At 63.7% G+C, this 18,825-nt stretch overlaps 2 protein-coding genes across 2 annotated transcripts in view; one reads left to right on the top strand and one right to left on the bottom strand.

Annotated features, from left to right (window-relative positions):
- The window catches only part of SREBF2 (sterol regulatory element binding transcription factor 2), a 58,349-nt gene extending 49,352 nt beyond the window's left edge, over positions 1–8,997 (top strand). Inside the window, exons 15-19 of the mRNA XM_044227871.1 lie at positions 250–382; positions 2,983–3,151; positions 5,230–5,415; positions 6,855–6,966; positions 7,242–8,997. Coding sequence (XP_044083806.1) covers positions 250–382; positions 2,983–3,151; positions 5,230–5,415; positions 6,855–6,966; positions 7,242–7,462 — 821 coding nt within the window. The 3' untranslated portion in view covers positions 7,463–8,997. The remainder of the gene's footprint in view (positions 1–249; positions 383–2,982; positions 3,152–5,229; positions 5,416–6,854; positions 6,967–7,241) is intronic.
- Positions 8,998–11,170: 2,173 nt separating this feature from the next.
- SHISA8 (shisa family member 8) lies at positions 11,171–16,225 on the bottom strand. The gene is made up of 4 exons (XM_044226713.1): positions 15,693–16,225; positions 13,174–13,304; positions 12,317–12,481; positions 11,171–11,858 (listed from the first exon to the last, which is right to left on the bottom strand). Exons 1-4 carry the CDS (start codon positions 16,223–16,225, stop codon positions 11,464–11,466), a joined length of 1,224 nt encoding a protein of 407 aa, XP_044082648.1. The 3' UTR covers positions 11,171–11,463.
- Between the last annotated feature and the right edge of the window lie 2,600 nt (positions 16,226–18,825).

Raw genomic sequence — 18,825 nt, 5'->3', positions numbered from 1 at the left:
GAATGGGATTACTACCTTAATAGGAGGCAACATCTTGAAGGCACTTGATACAGGTTGCCAGACACTTTCCAAAAGATAGTTCTGACACATGTCCCACCAGAACTGTATAAGGGGCCAATCCAAAGGTCCCCAGCCCATGGCCAGAAGGTAACGATGGCTCGTGCTCACGGGAACTAGGCTCAGGCAGCCGGGCTGAGCGCCGTCGGTCTGTGGGTGCCGGAGTCACAGTTTGGTTCTGTTCCCTTCTAGGTCCAGATGTCATCTGTCGGTGGTGGACGTCTGCCATCACGGTGGCCATCAGCTGGCTCCAGGGAGACGACGCGGCTGTACGCACTCATTTTACTGAAGTAGAGCGTGTCCCCAAAGCCCTGGAAGTGACAGAGTACGTAAGCCCCCTTGACCGGTTACCTGCTTCTGTCCGGGGCACTCCCCGAGGCCCGCGTGCCAGGCTCACTTCTCCGTGTTAGCAGGAGCGAGCGGGTTTGAGTGCTCACCGGGGTGAACGGTCAGGCAGCCGGGGGACTACGTGGTAGATGGCGAGAGAAAGTGAGAGGCGGGGAGAGGGCGGCACGGAGAAACCGAGCTCGGCAAGCGCCCGGTCTGTGCGCTGTTGTCCCGGCGCCACCTGCCCCATCCCCCGCGGAGCCACAGGGAGAGCAGCGCGGCTGCTGGCGTCTTCGGAAGCTGCTGGTGAAGCCAGGCGGTGTGATGATGGCTCAGGGCTCGGGAGGGCTCGAGAAGCCTCTCGTGGGCTAGTGTGGTATCGTTTCCTTCCAGCCGTCTCTCAGCCCTGCGTCAGCTCTGTCGCTCAGAGGGCCTGGGCCTGTAGCTCGAGCATAACCAGAGAAGCTTTTGACCTTCCTGTTGGGGGACTCCGTGCCTGCCTCTTGGGGGGGCCATTTGGCCCATAGTGACGCTCGACCCTGCCCGCCAACACTCTGGCTGTTGCTGGCTCTGCATCCCTAGCATCTTCTGCAACTCCGGAGAAGTAGTAAATTGCTCTAAGACAGAAAAGCCCCATCAGGTCTGGTCCTCAGAGCCAAGGCTAAAACATTTCCTGTCAAGCAGACCAGGAACCAGGAGAGCAGGAAGGAGCCGAGAAAAGTAGGTCTAGGCAGGTTCTCTGAGGTAGGTCTGATACCCCCATTTCATTCAGGAAACCTGTTTTTTAAGCACCTGAACAGTCCGCACCCGCCTGGCGCTGTGCCCTGCAGGTGTGCCCTCCCAGCCGGGGTGGCTGAGGACACGGCAGGGCCGCCGTCCGGGGGCCCCGCCTGTAAGCCGCAGAGCCCTGGCATCCGCTCAGACCCTCAGTAGACGCTTCTCCCCCTGAATTCAGTCCCTCTGGGGTCCCTCTTCACGGATGATGATGTTCTGGGGCCCCCTTGCAGCCCCAGCCTCTCCAGCTTCTCCCCGATCTGCTCTGTGAAAAGAAGCTACGTGCCTCGAGAGAGTTGAACACCCAGCTTCTGAGGGAATGGCCCCTCAGAGGGGAGCTGCATATAATAGAGTCCATACATCATGCCACCATAGGTGGCAGCAAATGGGATTATGGCCACTTTACAGATGAGGAAACTGAGGCACAGATGGTTTGTCAGGTGCTTTTTTTTTTTTTTTTTAAAGATTTTATTTATTTATTTGACAGAGAGAAATCACAAGTAGATGGAGAGGCAGGCAGAGAGAGAGAGAGAGAGAAGCAGGCTCCCTGCTGAGCAGAGAGCCCGATGCGGGACTCGATCCCAGAACCCTGAGATCATGACCTGAGCCGAAGGCAGCGGCTTAACCCACTGAGCCACCCAGGCGCCCCGTCAGGTGCTCTTTAGTGGTGTTCCCGGTGGGTGAGCCTGGGTCTCCAATTCTTTCCTCGCCGACACACGCCCTGTTCCCAGGTCTCCCTCCCCCTTTCCTGGTTCCATTGTTTATTGAGTAGATGCTTAACTGAGGGCCCTCTTGGTGGCAGCTGCGTTCTAGGCTCTGAGAGGCAGCAGGGAACAAGAGAACCAGTTGCGGCCACAAGCAGGCAATAGTGGCCAGGCCTGCACGGCCACTTCTGTGGGCAGTTGGTGCAACTGCCTTCACCAGGCCAGTCGTGGCTTCTGGGAAGCGGCCAGCACATCTCTTCACCCAGAGGGGTTCTGGGCCAGAGGGAGGGAGGCCTGCCTACCGCAGGTCAGTGACCAGAGGTGGGTACAAAGGGCCTGACCCCGTGGGCGGTCAGAGGAGGCTGGGAGGGGGCAGGACAGGAGGAGACAGCCCAGGGGCCACAGTGGATGGACTAAGTCTCAGGAGACAAGTTGGTAGAAGGGGCGCTCCCCTGCGTCCATGTCAGCAGAGGCACAGAAGTAGGAAAGGAAAAGGAGGTGGGCCCCGGGTGCCTGCCTCCTGGAGCAGTCAGAAGCAGGTGGGGGCCCAGAGCCATGGCTTGACTGAGCAGGGCCTGCCCTCTCTCTGCTCCCCGTTTCCTTTCCACTAGTCATGCTGGCCCCTGGATATTCCCCCATGCATCGGAGACTCAGGGCCTTTGCACGTGTTGCTTCTCTGCCTGGAATCTTCTCTAGAAACCTACACAGCTCACTCCTATGTTTCCTCAGGTCTCTGCTAAAATGTCCCTTTCCCAGAGAGGACATCCTTGACCACCCTCCCAAATAAGATGCTGCCTTCTTCCTCTCCTTGGCTTTCCTTCCTGGCACATCTGCCGCCTGTCCTTGCCTCTTCCGTGGTCAGTGCATGTTCTCTCTGACTCGTCTAGAAAGTGAGCACCCGCAGGCAGGTGCTCGGCTTGCTCATGGCTGAGTCACTAGGCCTGGGGCTCTGCCGCCCCATCCCAAATGGAGGAGATGCTGTGGGGGTGGGGAGCCCCTCCACCCCCATTCAGGGCCAACATTTCGGATCTGGAGCCATTGTGGCAGCACAGGCCCCGCCTCCTGGTGCCCCGGTGATGCCCACTGACCTCCCGCCCCTCCCCTTCCTTTCCGTGCCCAGGAGCCCTCTGGTGAAGGCCGTCTCGCACACCTGCCGAGCCATGCACACCTCACTCTCCGGGAAGGCGGATGGGCCGCAGAGTGCCTTCTGCCACTGCGAGCGGGCCAGCGGCCACCTCTGGAGCAGCCTCAACGTGAGCGGGGCCACCGGCGACCTCCCCCTCAACCATGTGAGTGGGGGTTTGTCTGGCCCCTCAGGGAGGCGGGCGGCTGTGGTGGGGAGGGACGCACTGGCCCACCGAGTTCACGCGGCCCGTGGGGCCTTCCAAAAGACAAACCAGGCCAGCAGGTGCTTGTCCCACAGGCATCGCCTCTGGGCCCAGTCGGGGTCCCTTGTCAGCCTTCAGGCAAGCGTGTCTCCGCCTGTGCTTCGGCTGGGTTCCCTGAGTCCCAGACCCTGCCGGCCAGGGCTCTGCGCTTCCCCTGGGCAGCTGGCGCAGGGTGCCCAGGCCAGCCTTCGAGGGGCTGCCCACCCGTGCCTGCACACGGCCCCGACCCGCCGACCGCCCCGGGCACCTCCGCGGCCCCACGCACGCCTCCGAGCGGGCAGCTGTGGTGCATTGTAGTTGCATTGCATGTTCCGGCCGTACCCGTGCAATGTTTCCACAGTGCATCCCAGAGGCCTGCCTGGCCCTCGGGACGCTGCCTGCCTGTGCCCCCTCCCAGGGCCCCTGCTGTCCCTGCGGGATTGCCCGTCCCCCCGGAGGGGCGGGGAGGAGAAGGGAGGGGGGCCCCACAATGAGAAGTGAAGCGTTGTCTGCTCCCTCAGAAGCCTGGTTTCCACTGCACAAAGGGAGGGATGAGCTGTGGCCTGGAGCGTTCGGCTCTGAGACCCTCACTGAGGGTCCCCAGTGGCTCCGGTACTGAGGCGAGCCCAGGAAGCCTGCCGGCCCTGCAGGACGGGCAGGGTGCAGAGAGGGCCCAAGAGCAGAGCCCACGGGGGAGCCGCCGCTCACTTTGTGCCCCTCCTCCATGGTCTCCGGTGGAGTTCGTTGTCGTGAGAGAAGCAGATGGTCTCAGCTGGGTTTGGGGAACAGGAGAGAGGGCGTGGCGCCTTCGGGGCTGGGGTGCCTCGGTGGTAGTTCTCTGGGAGAATGGGCCGAGAAGGAGGAGATGCCGTGGAGCCTGGCATCTCTAAAGGACAGAATCCAGCCCCAGGCTTCTCCCCGTCCACAGGTGCTCCCCCTGACGCTCGCGCCTTAGAAATGTCAGGTTCTGTTTGAAGAGGAAGGCTTCCTCCGTGTCCCCGGCGGCTGTTGTCAGCCAGAAAACACTGTGGCAAAGGGTCAGGACACAGAGCAGGCACAAGGCAGGGTCCAGGCGAAGGGGCGAGAAGGGGAACATCCTGGGGGCGTCCATCTGAACCAGAGGACCGCGTGTGACCCTGCTCAGAAAGGACTGGGCTGTCTCCTCACTGTCACTGCTCTCTTGTGCTGATGGGAGCCAGGCAGGTGGCCCAGCCTCGTGGGTGCCGTGCAGACAACAGTACATGAGGCCCCACTTGTGCGGGATCCGTGCACCAGCGGCTGGCGTTGACAGGGCCTCCCAAGGCCGGGCACGGGACACACACACACACACACACACAGTGCTCTCATACAACACAAACAGCCTTTGGTGCCCACTTCGCGGATGAGGAGACTGAGGCTGAGAGGTTCAGTCGTATGCTAGTCGGTGGCAAAACCACAATTGATTTAGGTTTGTGGGTCTAAACCCCGGTGTTCAGCTGCTCCGTGGTTCTGCCTTCTCGCACGCCTGTGTCCCCATCCCCAGGGACCACCTGGGCTGAGCCTTGGCTGCCTTGATGGGAGCCTCTCCTTTCCTTCCTCCATCTCCTGGCCATCCTTCCGTTTCAGGGGGGCAGGGCCATGGCACCTTCTGGGGGTTTCAGTGGCCAGGCCACCCGCAGGGGGCTCCTGTGGTGTGGGAGGAACCTGTGCCTCCCTGTCAGACCGCACGGTTTCATTCCTGCCCCTGCCACGTGTGTCCCTGACACACAAGCTAGCCCCTGCCCGGGCCTCCCTTCCCCACCTGCGGCCACAGAGAGGACCAGATGCCGGGAACCCGAGCTCACCCTTGAGCCGCTCTCTTGTTCCCTGTGGCGTGTCTTCCAGGCCGCTGCCCCTCTGGGACCCTCCACTCCTCTGGGCACTACTGAGTGTGGGGCTGGGGAGCCGCCTGACCCACGCGGGGATCGCTGTCCCCGCAGCAGGCCCGTCACCTGCCTCCTCCCTCGGGGCTCACTCCACAGGTGGTCCAGCTGCTGACCTGTGACCTGCTGCTGTCGCTGAGGACGGCTCTCTGGCAGAAGCAGGCGGGAGCCAGCCAGGCCCTGGGCGAGACATACCACGCGTCGGGGGCTGAACTGGCCGGTTTCCAGCGGGACCTGGGCAGCCTGCGCCGGCTGGCTCACGGCTTCCGGCCAGCCTACCGCAAGGTGAGGCCAGGGTGCCCGGCAGGGGAGGGCGGGGGTGGGGGGCCTGGAACCCGGTGGGGCGCCAGGGCGGGTTGCAGAGTTGGTCAACTCTGAGTCTGCCGGCTCGCCTGTCAAGCGCCGGACTTGGGGCCGGGGACCCCCTGCTCCTGCTTGGGTTAGGTGAGTCCCTGCTGGGCACCCGGCCCTCGGGCATGGCGGCGCTGAGCCGCCCGGTGGTCGCAGGCGGAGGCCGGTGCAGAGCGCCTCCCACCTACCCAGTGCGAGGACAGGAGGACCCCCTGGCCCTGGGCTGGCTGGGGGACACGGAGAGAGCTCTACTCTGGTTTTTCTCACTGGGGTCACAGTGACCGAATCTCCCTAGAACTTCATTTAATTGATTTTCGGGGCCCCTGGGACTTTGGTTCTGCTGCCTGACCGCACGGAAGATCCCTTGCTGACGGCCGCGGGATCTGAGGAGGCTCCGAGGGCAGTCGTATAATTGGGCTTATTGGACCCAAATAACTTTCTTGTTTTATTTTTATTGCTAATTAGAGTACTGTACTCAACATATTTTTGCCTGAATTACTTTCTAAAAACTCAAGTGAGAAGGCCAGAAGTGTCCATGAGGGGGGAAGGGCACGAAGTAGCCAAGCTGCCTTCCCCTGGGCCCTCACGGGTCACACTGTGACTCCTCCTGCTTGCGGTGAGCCAGGATGGCCAGTGGACAAAACACATTTATCACCGGTGACCCACCCTCCCGCGGGGGAAAGAGGACGTGTGCCCCCAAGGTTCGGGGCCCCTTGGTCTGCTCGGGACCTGGCTGGCATCAAAGGCCTCCTCATGAAGCACCATTTCCATCCTGCCCCCCACACTGCTGACACTCCTTAGTGGTCCCCCTTCCCTGTGGCCTCCTGTGGCCTTCCTGGGTGGCACTCAAGACCCTCCCCACGATGGAGATACAGAGTATAAAGCAGCCTTGAGATCCCAAGAAATGACAGGCCTAGGCCTTGCCTCCCGTTCCCCAGTGACTCGAATTTACAGAAGAGCGGCACTTTGTGGCCGCTGTTTTTGAAGAAACTGAGGAAAATGGGACCCAGCCCCCTGGCTGCCGCTGCCCCACCTCAGCCTGATCTCCGGAGGAGGAGGCAGCCCCCCACCCCCCACCCTGCCCCAGCAGGACTCCAGGCTGCATCCAGTCCCGGGGCGTGTCCACGCGCTCTTTGTCTCCAGGAGAGGGGAGCAGTCCTTTGCCTCTTTCTGGGCTCGGTCTCACGCTGTCCCCGCCAGCACCTGCTCCCCACTCCTGCTGCTGCTCCCAGTGGCCCGCTGGGCCTGGAGGTCAGAGGACAGAGGTGGCTTCCAAGGGGAGAGCGGCGAAGGGCCATGGTGGGGTGGCTGCTGAGATGCCGGGAGACACGTCTGCTGGGGCTGGAACAGGCATGTCCCCTGCCCCTCCCCAGGTGTTCCTGCATGAAGCCACCGTGCGCCTGATGGCGGGGGCCAGCCCCACCCGCACGCACCAGCTGCTGGAGCACAGTCTGCGCCGGCGCACGGCCCAGAGCACCAAGCATGGTGAGTCGGCCGCGGGCACCCCAGCTCTGGGCCGGGGAGGGAGCCACACTTGGGGGGTACATCTCAGCCCCACCCCCGAACTCTAGGCAGGGTGCTAGCCGTGTGCCCTGCGGGTCATTGTGAACCAGGGAGGGCACCAGAACTCACCTCATTGGCGGGGCGGGGGGCAGGGGAGTCTGAGGTTCAGTAAATGAGCCCCAGCAAGCCCTCGGAACAGCCCCTGCGTGCTGGAGGCCTCCCAGTGAGGGGTTCCTCCTCGTGTCTCGTTCCCGCAGGAGAGGTGGACGCCTGGCCCGGCCAGCGAGAGCGGGCCACCGCCATCCTGCTGGCCTGCCGCCACCTTCCCCTGTCCTTCCTGTCCTCTCCGGGCCAGCGGGCGGTGCTGCTGGCCGAGGCGGCCCGCACCCTGGAGAAGGCGGGTGACCGGCGCTCGTGCAGTGACTGCCAGCAAATGATTGTCAAGTTGGGGGGCGGCACAGCCATTGCCGCCTCCTGACCCCCGGGCTCCGCCCACTGCAGCCCCCCTGCCCCCCTCGCCCTCCTCCCTCTGTCTCTGGGGTCTCTCTCCCTGCCCTCCATCTAGCTGTCTCTCTCCCTGCTCCCTCTGGGAACTGTGGGGTGAGCCTGGTCTCCCGAGCTGTCGCCTGCCGAGGCATTGGACCACCTCAACCTGATAGGCCCCTTGTGCCGAGCCCCAGAATCTGCTGCGGAGAGAGGCCCGTGGTCCAGGAGTCCATGGGTCTGGGAGAGGAAAGCCAGGGCAGGGCAGGAACTGGGGAGCTCCCTGACTTGAAAGCAGCGGGGGGGGGGGCTCCCAGTCTGCTTGGCCTTTGCCTCCAGCCCTCCACCCTCCCCAGCTCTGCTCTCCCCGAACATCCCCCTTTCCTGCTTCTTTTTTATCAGGCTTTCCCCGTGGGGGACATAGGTCTCTGGGCACCAGAGCACTTCACCCTTGGCACTGGGCCCAGCTCGCCCCCTTCCTCCTTTTTATACAGATGTTTTTATATCCGCGTGCTGGGGTTTGCCGAGACTCGGGGCTGAGCTGCTGCGGCATCTTGATTTCTCTCCTTGAGTCTGTGTCCCCTCCCCTGTGCCTGACAAAGCCAGTTCATTGTTTTCTCTTTATTACACAGGACAGCCAGGGAAGGAGGGGAGCCCGGCCCTGGGGAGGCAAGTGGGAGGCAGGGGGCAGGCTTGGGGTTGGATGAAATAATGTCGGCATTATTTTTTAATTTTTTAAAAAATAAATGGTATCTTATTTAATTGTCCTGTTCCTTCCCGCTCCCCCACCCCCTGGGATGCCAGCCCAAGTTCAGGGTAGGCCCAGGGGGCTGGAAGAGATGAAGCTACCCATTGGGCCTGAGGACCGGGGGCCTCCAGTGTGGGCTCTCAATTCCCACCCTCCCCAACTCCTACCTCCACTGTCTATTTTTATCCCTAACTCGACCTGAAAATAAGCTGGGTTTGCAGGGACCAGCCCCCAACCCCTCCCCATCCCTTTCTGGGGAGGACACTAGGACTAATGCCCCCTGCCTTGACAGGGGCCCTGGGAGGAAAAGTGCTCCCTTTTCTGGATGCGCCTGGCTTGGTGCCTCCCCTGAGGCCGTTTCTACCAGGACCCAAGGACTGCCTGAGACCCCAGAGTCTGTCTGCTGCAAGGCCGGGAGGGGCTACCATCCCTTGCTCCCTGCCTGTGCTGGGGGGCCCAGCTGGGGTGCACACAGCAGGGGCTCCCCCTGACTCCCAAGTGCAGGCTGGAATGGTTTAGCTTGGAACCTACCCCCTGTCTCTGCTGCCCACACACACTCTGATTTGTGGCCCCTGCCCACCCACCCACCCCCCCGCCCCGACCCCCAGGTGAGCCAGCTCTTGTGTCATGTGTATATACCGTGCCTTTTCTCATTATTGTTTAGGGGTGGGAGGGGGTGTTTTTTCACAGAAAAGGGGATACACCTGTGGTTTCCTTGATACGAAGTCATTCACTGTGTCCTGGATGTAGGTTATTCAATAAACACAGATTGGTACCACCCAGCAGGAGGTGTGTGAGGGTCTGTGGTGTGACCGCCCGTGATGACCAGCTGGGCGACTGCGTGGCTTGGCTTCTGGTGGGTCAGGGGCTAAGGACAGCCTCTCCCTCTCTGCTGAGAGGCCCCTGGAAGGTTCTAGTCGGAAGGACCTTCCTCGCCCCACCCCCCACACCAGCCCCTTCCTTCTGATGCCCGCTCCTGGTACATGCTCCCGGGGCCGGGACAGAGCCTGGGGTACAAGGGCAGCTGGAGGTACTGCTGGAGGCAGAGGTCCCTGTGGCCAGGACACAGCTGGCTGCTCACAGCAGCAGTGGTTTTGGAATTGGCGTGCTAAGCCCGTATGTGTCCATCCCTCAAGGATACATCTCTCCCCTTCTGGGGGTGCTGCCGTTTGCTTTCCCCTTCCCGGCCCGTCCGATGGACTTCCCATCCAAGTCCAGCTCCCTCCCATACTTCCCAGCTGGGTCACCTGGGGCAGAACCTCACCTCCGCTCCCACATGTGGATGACAGGGATGACAGTCCCCTCCTTTGACAAAGTCCCCATAGACCTGTTGGCCAGTTTCAGTGATAGGATAGGTACCAGTTTACAGTTAAGTGCCCTGTGCACCTGCCGCGGGGCAAGACCACTGGGAGCGGTGGGTGGGAAGGGGAGGAGTCCGAAGTGGCCTGGGGGACTAGCCCATGTCTGTGACCTGGCCCGGCTGAGAAATGAGCCACTCCCCTCTTTGAAGGGCAGTCACAGCAGGCCACACACCGTCCCAAGGGCCGGAGCAGCCAGGAGAGGCCCAGCTGCAGCATTTTCGGTGGTGGCCCTGCCGGTAGCCCCAGCCTGCCCCCCCACCGATGGAGTAGGGGCCTTGGGACTGCAAATGCCCCCAGCTCCCAGCAAAGCCCAGTCGGCCTGTGTCACCAGGGTGGGTGGTGGCTGTGGGTGGCCCGTGCGCCCGGGAACCTGTGCCTTTTGTGAGTCTCCGCAGGCTCCGTGACTCAGCACCCACCCTCCTCCCCCAGCTCTCTGCACAGCTGCAGGATAGGCTGGGGGCACCCCACCCCCGGTTGAGGGTGTGAGGACTGGCTCCCCTACAAGCCACAGGGGTCCTCACTGCAGGCAGGACGGCGGACTCTTGGCTCTGTTAGGTCCTGCGGCTTCTGGGCCTGGGATTCCTCAGAAGCCAGGAGAGTGAGGTGGGCTCTCCTCCAGGTGAGGAGCTGGGGGCGGGGGGCCATCCGGGCAGCCCTGCCTGCAGGGGGAAGAATGACAAGCTCCTCAGGTCTCAAAACCTCAGTTTCCTCATTTTTAAAGGCACACACCGTAGTAAGGTGTGTAAGGAATCCTCCTGTAAGGATTAAGTAAGAGACGCAGCAACAGATGGTGACCGTTGTTACTAACAGTGTACCATGCCTAGGCTACACAGGAGGGAAACTGAGGCCCAAATGGTTGGCTTTGATGATGTCCCACAGTGAGGAGCATAACCCAGACCTCAACCTCCCCAACAGTCCGTGGCGCAAAGAAACTCGTCCACCCAGGCTGCTGGCCATGCCCTGAGACACAGCGAGGTACCCAGGCTTGCCTGGCAGGAAGGGGGGAGAGCTGGCCGAGCCGAGCATGTGTGAGCACCCCCCGTGGGGACACTGCCAAGGCTCTGTGTCCAGCATCCCCATTCGCTTTCCCCCCAGAGCAGCTACTGGGAGGAGGCTCCCCCATCCTGAGCACCAGCTGTCTGCTTGGCCCACTGCCCACACCCATTAGGGGGGTGGCCCTGGACCAAGCTGGCCAAGTGGCAGGCAAGCCAGGTGCCGGCTCAGGGCCAGATTATGTCAATGAGGATCGGCCGGGCTCAACCAACTCAAGACGGAGAGTGAGTGAGTGGCTGGAGGGGGGACACCTCCGGGAAGGGGCATGGACCCTCCGTGGGGCCTCGGGCCCCCGACAGGCCTCTCCCCTGCGCTCTGGAGCCCTGCGATGGCTGGGGCGCAACTCCCACGGCTCCCACTGGTGCGGACATTAAGCTTGGCACTCAACCCTGACTACCCTCTCCAGCCACCTCTCCCTGGCTCCCAGAACACGCGCCCGCGGCTCTCAGGAGCCGTCCTTTGCTCTTGCACATGCTGTGCCCTCTGCTCCGACCGCCGTCTGTCCAGTCAATGACCAATGCTTCCACCATCGGTGCCTGTCACCGCCAAGCTGGAGCTCCTTTATTCTCAGGGATGGGAGCCACAGAAAAGGCTTTATTTACATGAGGAACCCGGGCCCTAGGACCCCGAGAACAGAGCCACTGGCTTTACGCATTGGGCCCCTTCTTAGCCCTGCAAGCTCCAAGGCCCCAGTCCAGTTTGGGCGGGCATAAGGAAAGGCTGGCCTTCCACGGGCGGCGCCCCTCCTCCCCCGGAACCAGCCCAAGGCGCCCCCCAAGGCAGACGAGGGCTCCCAGAGATGCGATGGCTCAGGAGAACCAGCGGCCCCCGTCTTCACACGGTGACCTCGGCTTTGCTGTTGGTGCTCAGGTGCCGGGGTCCGCGGCCCGCGCTGCCGTAAAGGCCAGGGGGCTGCGGGTTGAAGGCCTCGGGGAGCTTCTCCACGCTGAACTGGCGCCGGGGCGCATGGCCGGGCCGCCGGGGTGCGGGGGAGGCCTGAGCCGCCAGGTGGCCGCTGGGGGCGGGCCGGGCCTGGCGGCTGGCGACCCAGGCCTTGTAGTGGCCCGACCGGGCAAGGCCGGCGGGGGGCGCATAGCCCGGCGGGGCCCAGGGGCAGGCGTCGAGCAGCGCGGGCAAGTCCTCGCGCGGCCGCGGGACCCGCGCCGGGAGGGTCAGCGGGGCAGAGTCGGTCGCGGGAAAACGCTGGTAGAAGTCCTGTGCGGTGGCTTCTGCGGGGACAGCGGGGGCGAGCCAGAGAGCGAGGTCAGCCCCCGGAGGCGGGGCCGGAGCGACTCCGGGGATGGGGTTGGGAGAGGCCAGGCTTCGGGGGCGGGGCCTCAGCTTCTTTGGGCGGAACTGGGCGGGGTCGTGCCTCGGGGGCGGGGCCCCGGCGGCTTGCGGGCGGGACAGGCCCGGGACCTGCCTCGGGGACTCGGCGGCTCTCCACGCCCCGGGCTCGGCTGCCGCCCTGGGGGATTAGCCGGGTGGCCTGGTGAGGGGACAGGAGGTCGAGGCGGGAGCCGACCGGCTGCGTAGGCGCGATAAGGAGGCTGGCTGGAGCGCCGACCCGCAAGGCTGGGAACCGCGGAACTGCAACCGGGACCCCGAGCCTTGCGGTAATCTGGGAGCTTATTTACCGGGGGTGCAGCGCCCGGCGCTCCCCGCACAGGGCTCCCCGGCCACTCACCTGCGGCCTTGAGCCCGCCTGCCTTGACGGTGGCGCCTGCCTTGAGGGTGGCGTACTTGGCGAAGTCGGGCTGCAGGGTCATGTTGCCAGCGCCCTGCAGCCTGGGGCCACGCGGGGGTCCCGGTGTTGCTGACCCCAGGGGCACGTTGTTGGGGCGCTTCTTATCTGGAACGGGAGAGGGAAGGTGAGACCCGGCCTGCTGGCTGGAGGACACTCTCCACCGCTGGAGCACTCTCTGTCCTCGCCCCAACTGCAGTGCCAGGAGAGCTGGTGTGGTGGCTGCTTCCCGGAGGAGAGAGGAACCGGACTCTCCAGTGCCTGGGGCAGGGGCCTGGCCCCAATAACGTGGATGACAGCAGCCAGCCCTGAGCGGCTGCGGCCCAGCGGATGACTCCCCAGCATGTTCGGCCTGGGCCAGGCGCTGAGTCCCAGGACCTGCTTCTCATGAGACGGAGTTAAGGTCTGAGAATCAGAACCCATGGGGGTGGGGGCGGTGTTGTCTCACCAACAAGAGACCAAGAGGGAGGCTCTAGCCTGGAGAAAAAGGCCCACAGGAGTCCACAGGTTGGTGCCAGGCAGTCCCCCTGGGTATGGAGCCAAGGCCCAGAGCCACAGCCTGAGCCAGGGATCCCTCAGTCTGGACCCTTCCTCACCGAGTCCCTGTGACTAGAAGTTGCAGGACACCAAGTGGGTCTCCCTTCACCAAGGGGAGCTGACCGGGTGCCCAGCCCCCACTCACACACCTGCAGAGGCCACAGCTCATTCCAGTCGCCATACAGTCAGCTAAGAGACTCTTCCCTCTCAGCCCCTGCCTTCTGCTGCTCCCAGGCCCTGTGCCCGTCCCCCAGCTTACACACCTGTGTGGTTGGGGGAGCTCCGGGGGAGACCATCACCCATCTGCACCTGGACACAGCTGCCCAGAGGTGGGCCCAGGGGTGGAGGCAGTGGCTCCTGGGGGTCCGGCTGCTTCAGAAGTTCTGTGAGTGTCCTGTGGGGAAGAGGGATGAGAAGCAGCCCTCCCAACCTCCTACTTCCCCACCTGCCAGGCGTGGGCCTATCCAAGTTCAGCCGCCACACTCGGTCACTCTTTCAACCTCTGTGGGCCTCCCTTCTGTCCTGTGGTTGATCTCACACATCTAGTTTCCACATCTGGTTTCCCCAACCTGGCCACTTCCAGGGCAGATCAGGAAACTAAGAGGGTCACCCTGCTTCTCAAAGACTCCCCTGCTCCCAGAGTCCATTCATCAAGACCCGCAGGGTTGGGCCTCCTCGGCCCATGAAATCTCTGCAGGTGTACCAGGTATACAAGGCCCCTGGATTTGGCCTGCGCCGGCGCTGGCGCCCTGTGCCAACAATTCTCCTCCATCTCCGTCGGCAAAATTCCTACTCATTCTTCAAACCCCACCAGAATCCCTCCTCTTCCAGGAAGCCTTCTTTACCTGCCAACCTAACTCCCTTCCTGCAGCAGGGGCTTCTGCTGGGTCCTGGGACAAAGCTGTCACACAGGCACAGAGGGGAGGACAAATAGATCAAAGGGTAGGAGGAGCCAGGAGATCCCACAGTGGCAGCCCCACACCCAAGACTCTGTCACCTTGGGCGGCCACCTCCCTGGTACCAGGACACCCAGTCCCACCCAGGTGTGATGGCTTCTGACTGAGCCTTCCCTGCAGACAGCCAGACCCGGCCTCCCACCCAGCTGCCTTTGGTGCCCAGAATCCATGGTTTTCTTCTGGCGCCGTCTGGTCCTCGCTCCTTCTGGGGCTGGGGGCTCAAATGGCTGAAGCCCAGGGAAGCACACTAGAGGGGGGCCCCCTGGGGTAGGCGCTGTTTGGCTGCAAAGTGGCAAGAGCTGATCGTCAAGCCCTGCCCACTCCTCGGCTGCTTGCCCCAGGGGGTCGCGCCTCTGCGCCAGCTCTCCCAAGCACCTGAGTGATTGTCATGCGGGGGCGGGGCAGGGGTCCAGCACACAGCCACACATGAGCTTAAGCTGGGCTCCAGACCCCCCGGAGAAGCAAAAACAGGGCACATGGGAGCTGGAGCCCAGACAGAGGAAGGGACTGGCCTAGGCCACACAGCACATCGCGGGTAGCCATATCTTTCCGAAGCATCACCAGACCCGCTTCCCCGTGCCCTGTGGAGAAGTGGGCTCTAGGGGCAACGTGTCCGCTAAGTGGCCCAGCCACAACCCCCCCTGCACCCTCACGGCCCTCAGCTCCGCTGCCCCACACTCAGTCAAGGCGCTGTCTTCTCCTTGCCCAACATGAGGGGCTCCAAACTCAGGACCAGCCCCCACCGCATCCAGGACCCAGGATGAGCGCCTCAGCGTTGCCACGGATCCAGGGGTCCACTCCCAGCTCTGCCCTGCAGCTGTCCAGGAGAAAGGGGTGCTGGGGAGTGCCTAGGAAGCCCTCATCCCCTGCCCCTGAAGTCTAGGAGGCAGAAAGCATTCACACCTGGCCTACCCAGGCATGGGGCGTCTCTCTATTGTCACCTCTAATACCAGCCTGTCGCATACCCAAGGGAGCCCAGATCTGGGTGAGGAGGGCACAGGCCCCAACACATGGTGGGGGGGGCACCTGAGCATGTCAGGGTGGGGGTAGAGTTCCAGGGCAAGGACACAGAGTCCCCATTAGAGCCGACACCCCATTGTAGACCCCACTTCCCACAAAGCTCAGACTCAGCTAGCACCTGTCCTGGTCTCAGCAACAATGAATCTGTGTCCCCCACATTTCCAGCGCCTTCCTACACCCGGAGAGATGCCGACCCCTGTCAGGGATGGGATGGGTTGTGTATGGAGTGGAGCGGGGTGGCAGGAGGCCTTCTCCCCAGGGAAAGAAGGTCAGGCCTGAGTCACAACTATGGGGGTGGGCTGGAAGGGAGGGGGAGTGGGGAGAGAAGCAGGAGGGGAGAGACCTAAGAGGGCTACAGAAAATGTCCCTTCCCTTCCCTCCGATGGGGGACCGAGACGCCCAATGCTACATCAGCCTACGCTACCCCGCACTAGTAGGTCTCAGGCTCCAGGCCCCGTCTCTGGGGTGCGCGGTCGTGGTGCCCTCTGTCCCGGGCGACCAGCCCTCCCGCCCACTCCGGAGGAGGCGGGAGCCGCGGGGGAGGAGGGCTCAGCACCCAGCTCCCTCCGGAAGGTCAAGGGGAGACGGTATCAGCTGTCTCCCTCCACGAAGCGGGGATGGGGGGAGTAACAGACCCGGAGACAGAAACAGGAAGGAAAACCCAGGAGGAGGGAGCTGCCGAGAGGACGGGAGTTTCCAGACGGGCGGGAAGGATGAAGGAGGGCGAGGGGGCGCCCACCGGTCGGGAAGGCCCGTCCAGGCGCGGCGGGCGGGGGACCCCGGGCCCGGGGCTGGCGCGCGCTCACCTGGTCACCGTGCGCCGCGCGCGCGGGCTGTGCGCTCTCTCCAGGCCCAGGCGCGCCCCGATGCCGGCCAGCACGAGCAGCGCAGCGACGCCGCACACCGCGTAGACGGCCGTGTGGCTGCGCTCGCGGCCCGGGTCCCGGGGCGCGGCGGCGTCGCGGGCACGCGCGGGTGGCCGGCCCGTCTGCACCCAGGCCGGCGTGTCGTAGTTGGAGCAGCGGCTCTGGTCGAGGCGCCGCGGCCCGTCGTGGCAGCAGAAGCGGTAGCCGCACGTGCCGCAGCAGAAGCTGTAGGCGCCGGAGCTGCAGTTGAAGGGCGGGTCCCACTGGCCCATCACGTCGTAGTAGCCGCGGCAGCGGTCGCCCCCGGCCGGGGCCGCCGTGCCGGGCTCCTCCGCGGGCTCCTGCGCCTCGGGGGCCCCCGCGCGGCCCGACGGCGGCCGCGCCAGCAGCAGCGCCAGCCCGAGCGCGAGCCGGAGCCCCAGCGGGCCGCCGCCGCCGCCGCCCCGCAGCCCCCGCGCCCCGGCCCGCTCCATCGGGCCCGCGCCTTCGGCTACAGCGGCCCGCGCATGGCGGCGCGCCGCGGCTCCCTGCCGCCCGGCCTCCGGGCCGGCTCCTCGGCGCCCTCCGGGACCGCGCGGGCCCCGCCGCCCGGGCGCCGGCTGCGGCGGACGCCTCCTCGGCGGTCACCTTCCTCCTCGGACCCCGGAGCCGGGTGGCCACGGCCCAGAGCTCGCGGGGCCGCCCCTCCGGTGGGCGCGTCCCCCGCCGACTCACTTCGGAGCCGAGCCCGCGGTCCTCGCTCCGGGACGCCCCCGGGGGCCGGGCGGCCAGTCCTCGCCCGCGCGCGGTCCCCGGCCTCTCCCCGGCCTGGCGGGCGTGCGTGGCCCGGGCCTAGCGGGGGCGGCGGGCCGCCCGACTCCGCTGCCTTCCCGCCGCCCGCTCCGCGCAGCCCGCGCTCTGGCTGCGGCTCGGGCTCCGCGCGGGCTCGGGCGGGCGGGGGAGGGAGGGAGCGAGGGGAGGAGGGCGGGCGGGCGCGAGGCAGAGCCGGGGGAGGAGCGCGGCCGCCGCGAGGGGAGGGAGGGGGCGCGGCAGGGCCCGCACCGCCGGGTCGCCCCCGCGGGGACCCTCCCCGAGGACCTCCCCGAAACATCCCTCGGAACTGGGGGCTCCAGGGCCTTCAGCTGATGCTCTCAGGACTGTTACTTCGGACGCAGGCCCGCGGGAGTGCGCCTCGGTTGTACAGGTGCGGGGACTTAGGGGACAGGGAGTCCCGGGAGGGTCGTTGCCGCTCCCACCCCTTCCTCCTCCTTCCCATCCTCTCCGTCAGTTTTGGCCGGGACAGAGTGTGACAGGTGGCAGGCCCTTTCCCCACTCTGCGCCTCGATTTTCCCGCCTCTCGAATGGGAAGGAAACCCCGAGCAGAGCCGCGCCACAGAGCCAAATACAGGTCGTCTCTGTGCCTCCTGGAGCGCAGCGTTACCCCTGGGCCGTGCGCCCTGGTCCCCAATCCTCATGGACCCCGGATTGGGGCCCTGGGGTGTCCCCATTTCTACGGCGATGGGCATGGCCTGGTCTGCGTCCTCCCGGGATCTCTTGGCTATCCCAGGTGTGTGTGGGGGGAGATTAGGCTGGACCCTGACTCCGCTGCGGGGGGCGGGGCCGGGCCAGGGGGCGGGGCCAGCGGCGGACCTTGCGCTCTGCCCCACCAAGCCTGCTCCGGTGCCCCCAGCCAGCCCCCGGAGAAGGGGGAGGAAGGCGGTTCGGAACTTGGGCTTAGCACGGAGACGTTCCATGGTGTTTTCGAAGCTGAGTTTAACTGGAAAATGTGACCGATCCGGGGCGCCTTGCTTCTCTCTGCCTCAGTTTCTCATCTTAACAACAAAAACTCTTCGGGGAGGTGGGTGGTGGGCAGATTCATAATCCACTCCTTCCAGGAGGCAGGGGCCAGTATGGTGCCTCCCACTGTCCAGAAGGGAGCACCAGGAGAACAAGGGCTGGGCGTCCTCTGCGCCCCAGTGTTCCCAAACCGCCTTGTATCTGCTGCATGAATGAATGAATGAACGAACGAATGATGTGACTTTAGCGTCTAGTTTTTGTAAGATTTGGGCTCCTAGGGTTCTCCCTGCTCCCCTTTGCATGGTGTTTTCACTCAGCGACTGGGATCAGCTTATAAAAATGGAGGAAGTAGAGGGGGAAGGAGAAGGATTTACATTTAAAGGAGGATCAAGTCCGCGTGTTGTGGAGATGAGGGGCTGACAGGCTAATTTCAGGTATTAATGCCTAGAGGCCCTCCCTCCTCGGGGTCATTCCTCCTGCCCAGTCCAGAGATAGCCGGCTCCCTCCCCCTCCCCATACCACACTCTTCTGATCCGTCTCAGAAGACCCTGCCCCTTTAGAAGACTATCACAATTTTAGAGCCAAAGAAAATAGATGAGCAAAGCAATGAAGTGAAATTGCCTTAATCCCATCACCAGGGACAACTAAGGCTAAAATAAGCCCCACTTTACATACCATTTTTTAGTGACTCGTTTTTTAGTTTACTTTGCGCTGTCAAACTTTCCATTTGTTATTCTGGTTAGAACTTAGTCGCTATATTCCTGGTGCAGCCATTCTTGGTCCCTGGGGGCCCGGGTCGGGGGTGTTGTTCTAGAAAGGGACTCCATGGCACAAACTGCCCGGTTTGTATCAGTGTCCCCACCATGCCCTCCAGTTTACCAGGGCTCTCAGGGGGACTGCTTCTTCCCCTTTTCTCACCCTATGGCTGGACACTAGGTTTAAGAGGCTTGTCTCTGTCCCCCTGGGACTGTGGCCTCATCCCAGGTAGGATGGCCTTACTGGGCCCAGAGCTTCCAGTGCTCCACCCTTATGTCCCTTCCCCGGCCCTCTCTCTCTCTCTCTCTCTCTTTTTTTAAAAATATTTTATTTATTTATTTGACGGAGGGAGAAAGATCACAAGTAGGCAGAGAGAGAGAGGGGTAAGCAGGCTCCCTGCTGTGCAGAGAGCCCCATGTGGGGCTCTATCCCAGGACCCTGAGGTCATGACCTGGGCCAAAGGCAGAGACTTAACCCACTGAGCCACCCAGGTGCCCCCTGGGGCCCCTCTCTTATCCCACTGTCCTGGCACCATTGGGTG

The sequence above is a fragment of the Neovison vison genome, chromosome 12 (assembly GCF_020171115.1).
Source record: "Neovison vison isolate M4711 chromosome 12, ASM_NN_V1, whole genome shotgun sequence".
In the NCBI taxonomy this organism is placed as follows: Eukaryota; Metazoa; Chordata; class Mammalia; order Carnivora; family Mustelidae; genus Neogale; species Neogale vison.
Note: the sequence above shows the minus strand (reverse complement) of the source record. Positions and strands in the feature narration are given on the sequence as shown.

Excerpts from the sequence above, each read along its gene's own strand:
- SHISA8 (XM_044226713.1), bottom strand. The coding sequence starts at position 16,225 with ATGGAGCGGGCCGGGGCGCGGGGGCTGCGGGGCGGCGGCGGCGGCGGC. Across the intron at positions 13,305-15,692 it reads GCGCGGCGCACGGTGACCAG|GACACTCACAGAACTTCTGA; the intron begins GTGAGCGCGCGC and ends TCTTCCCCACAG. Across the intron at positions 12,482-13,173 it reads GAGCTCCCCCAACCACACAG|ATAAGAAGCGCCCCAACAAC; the intron begins GTGTGTAAGCTG and ends CTCCCGTTCCAG.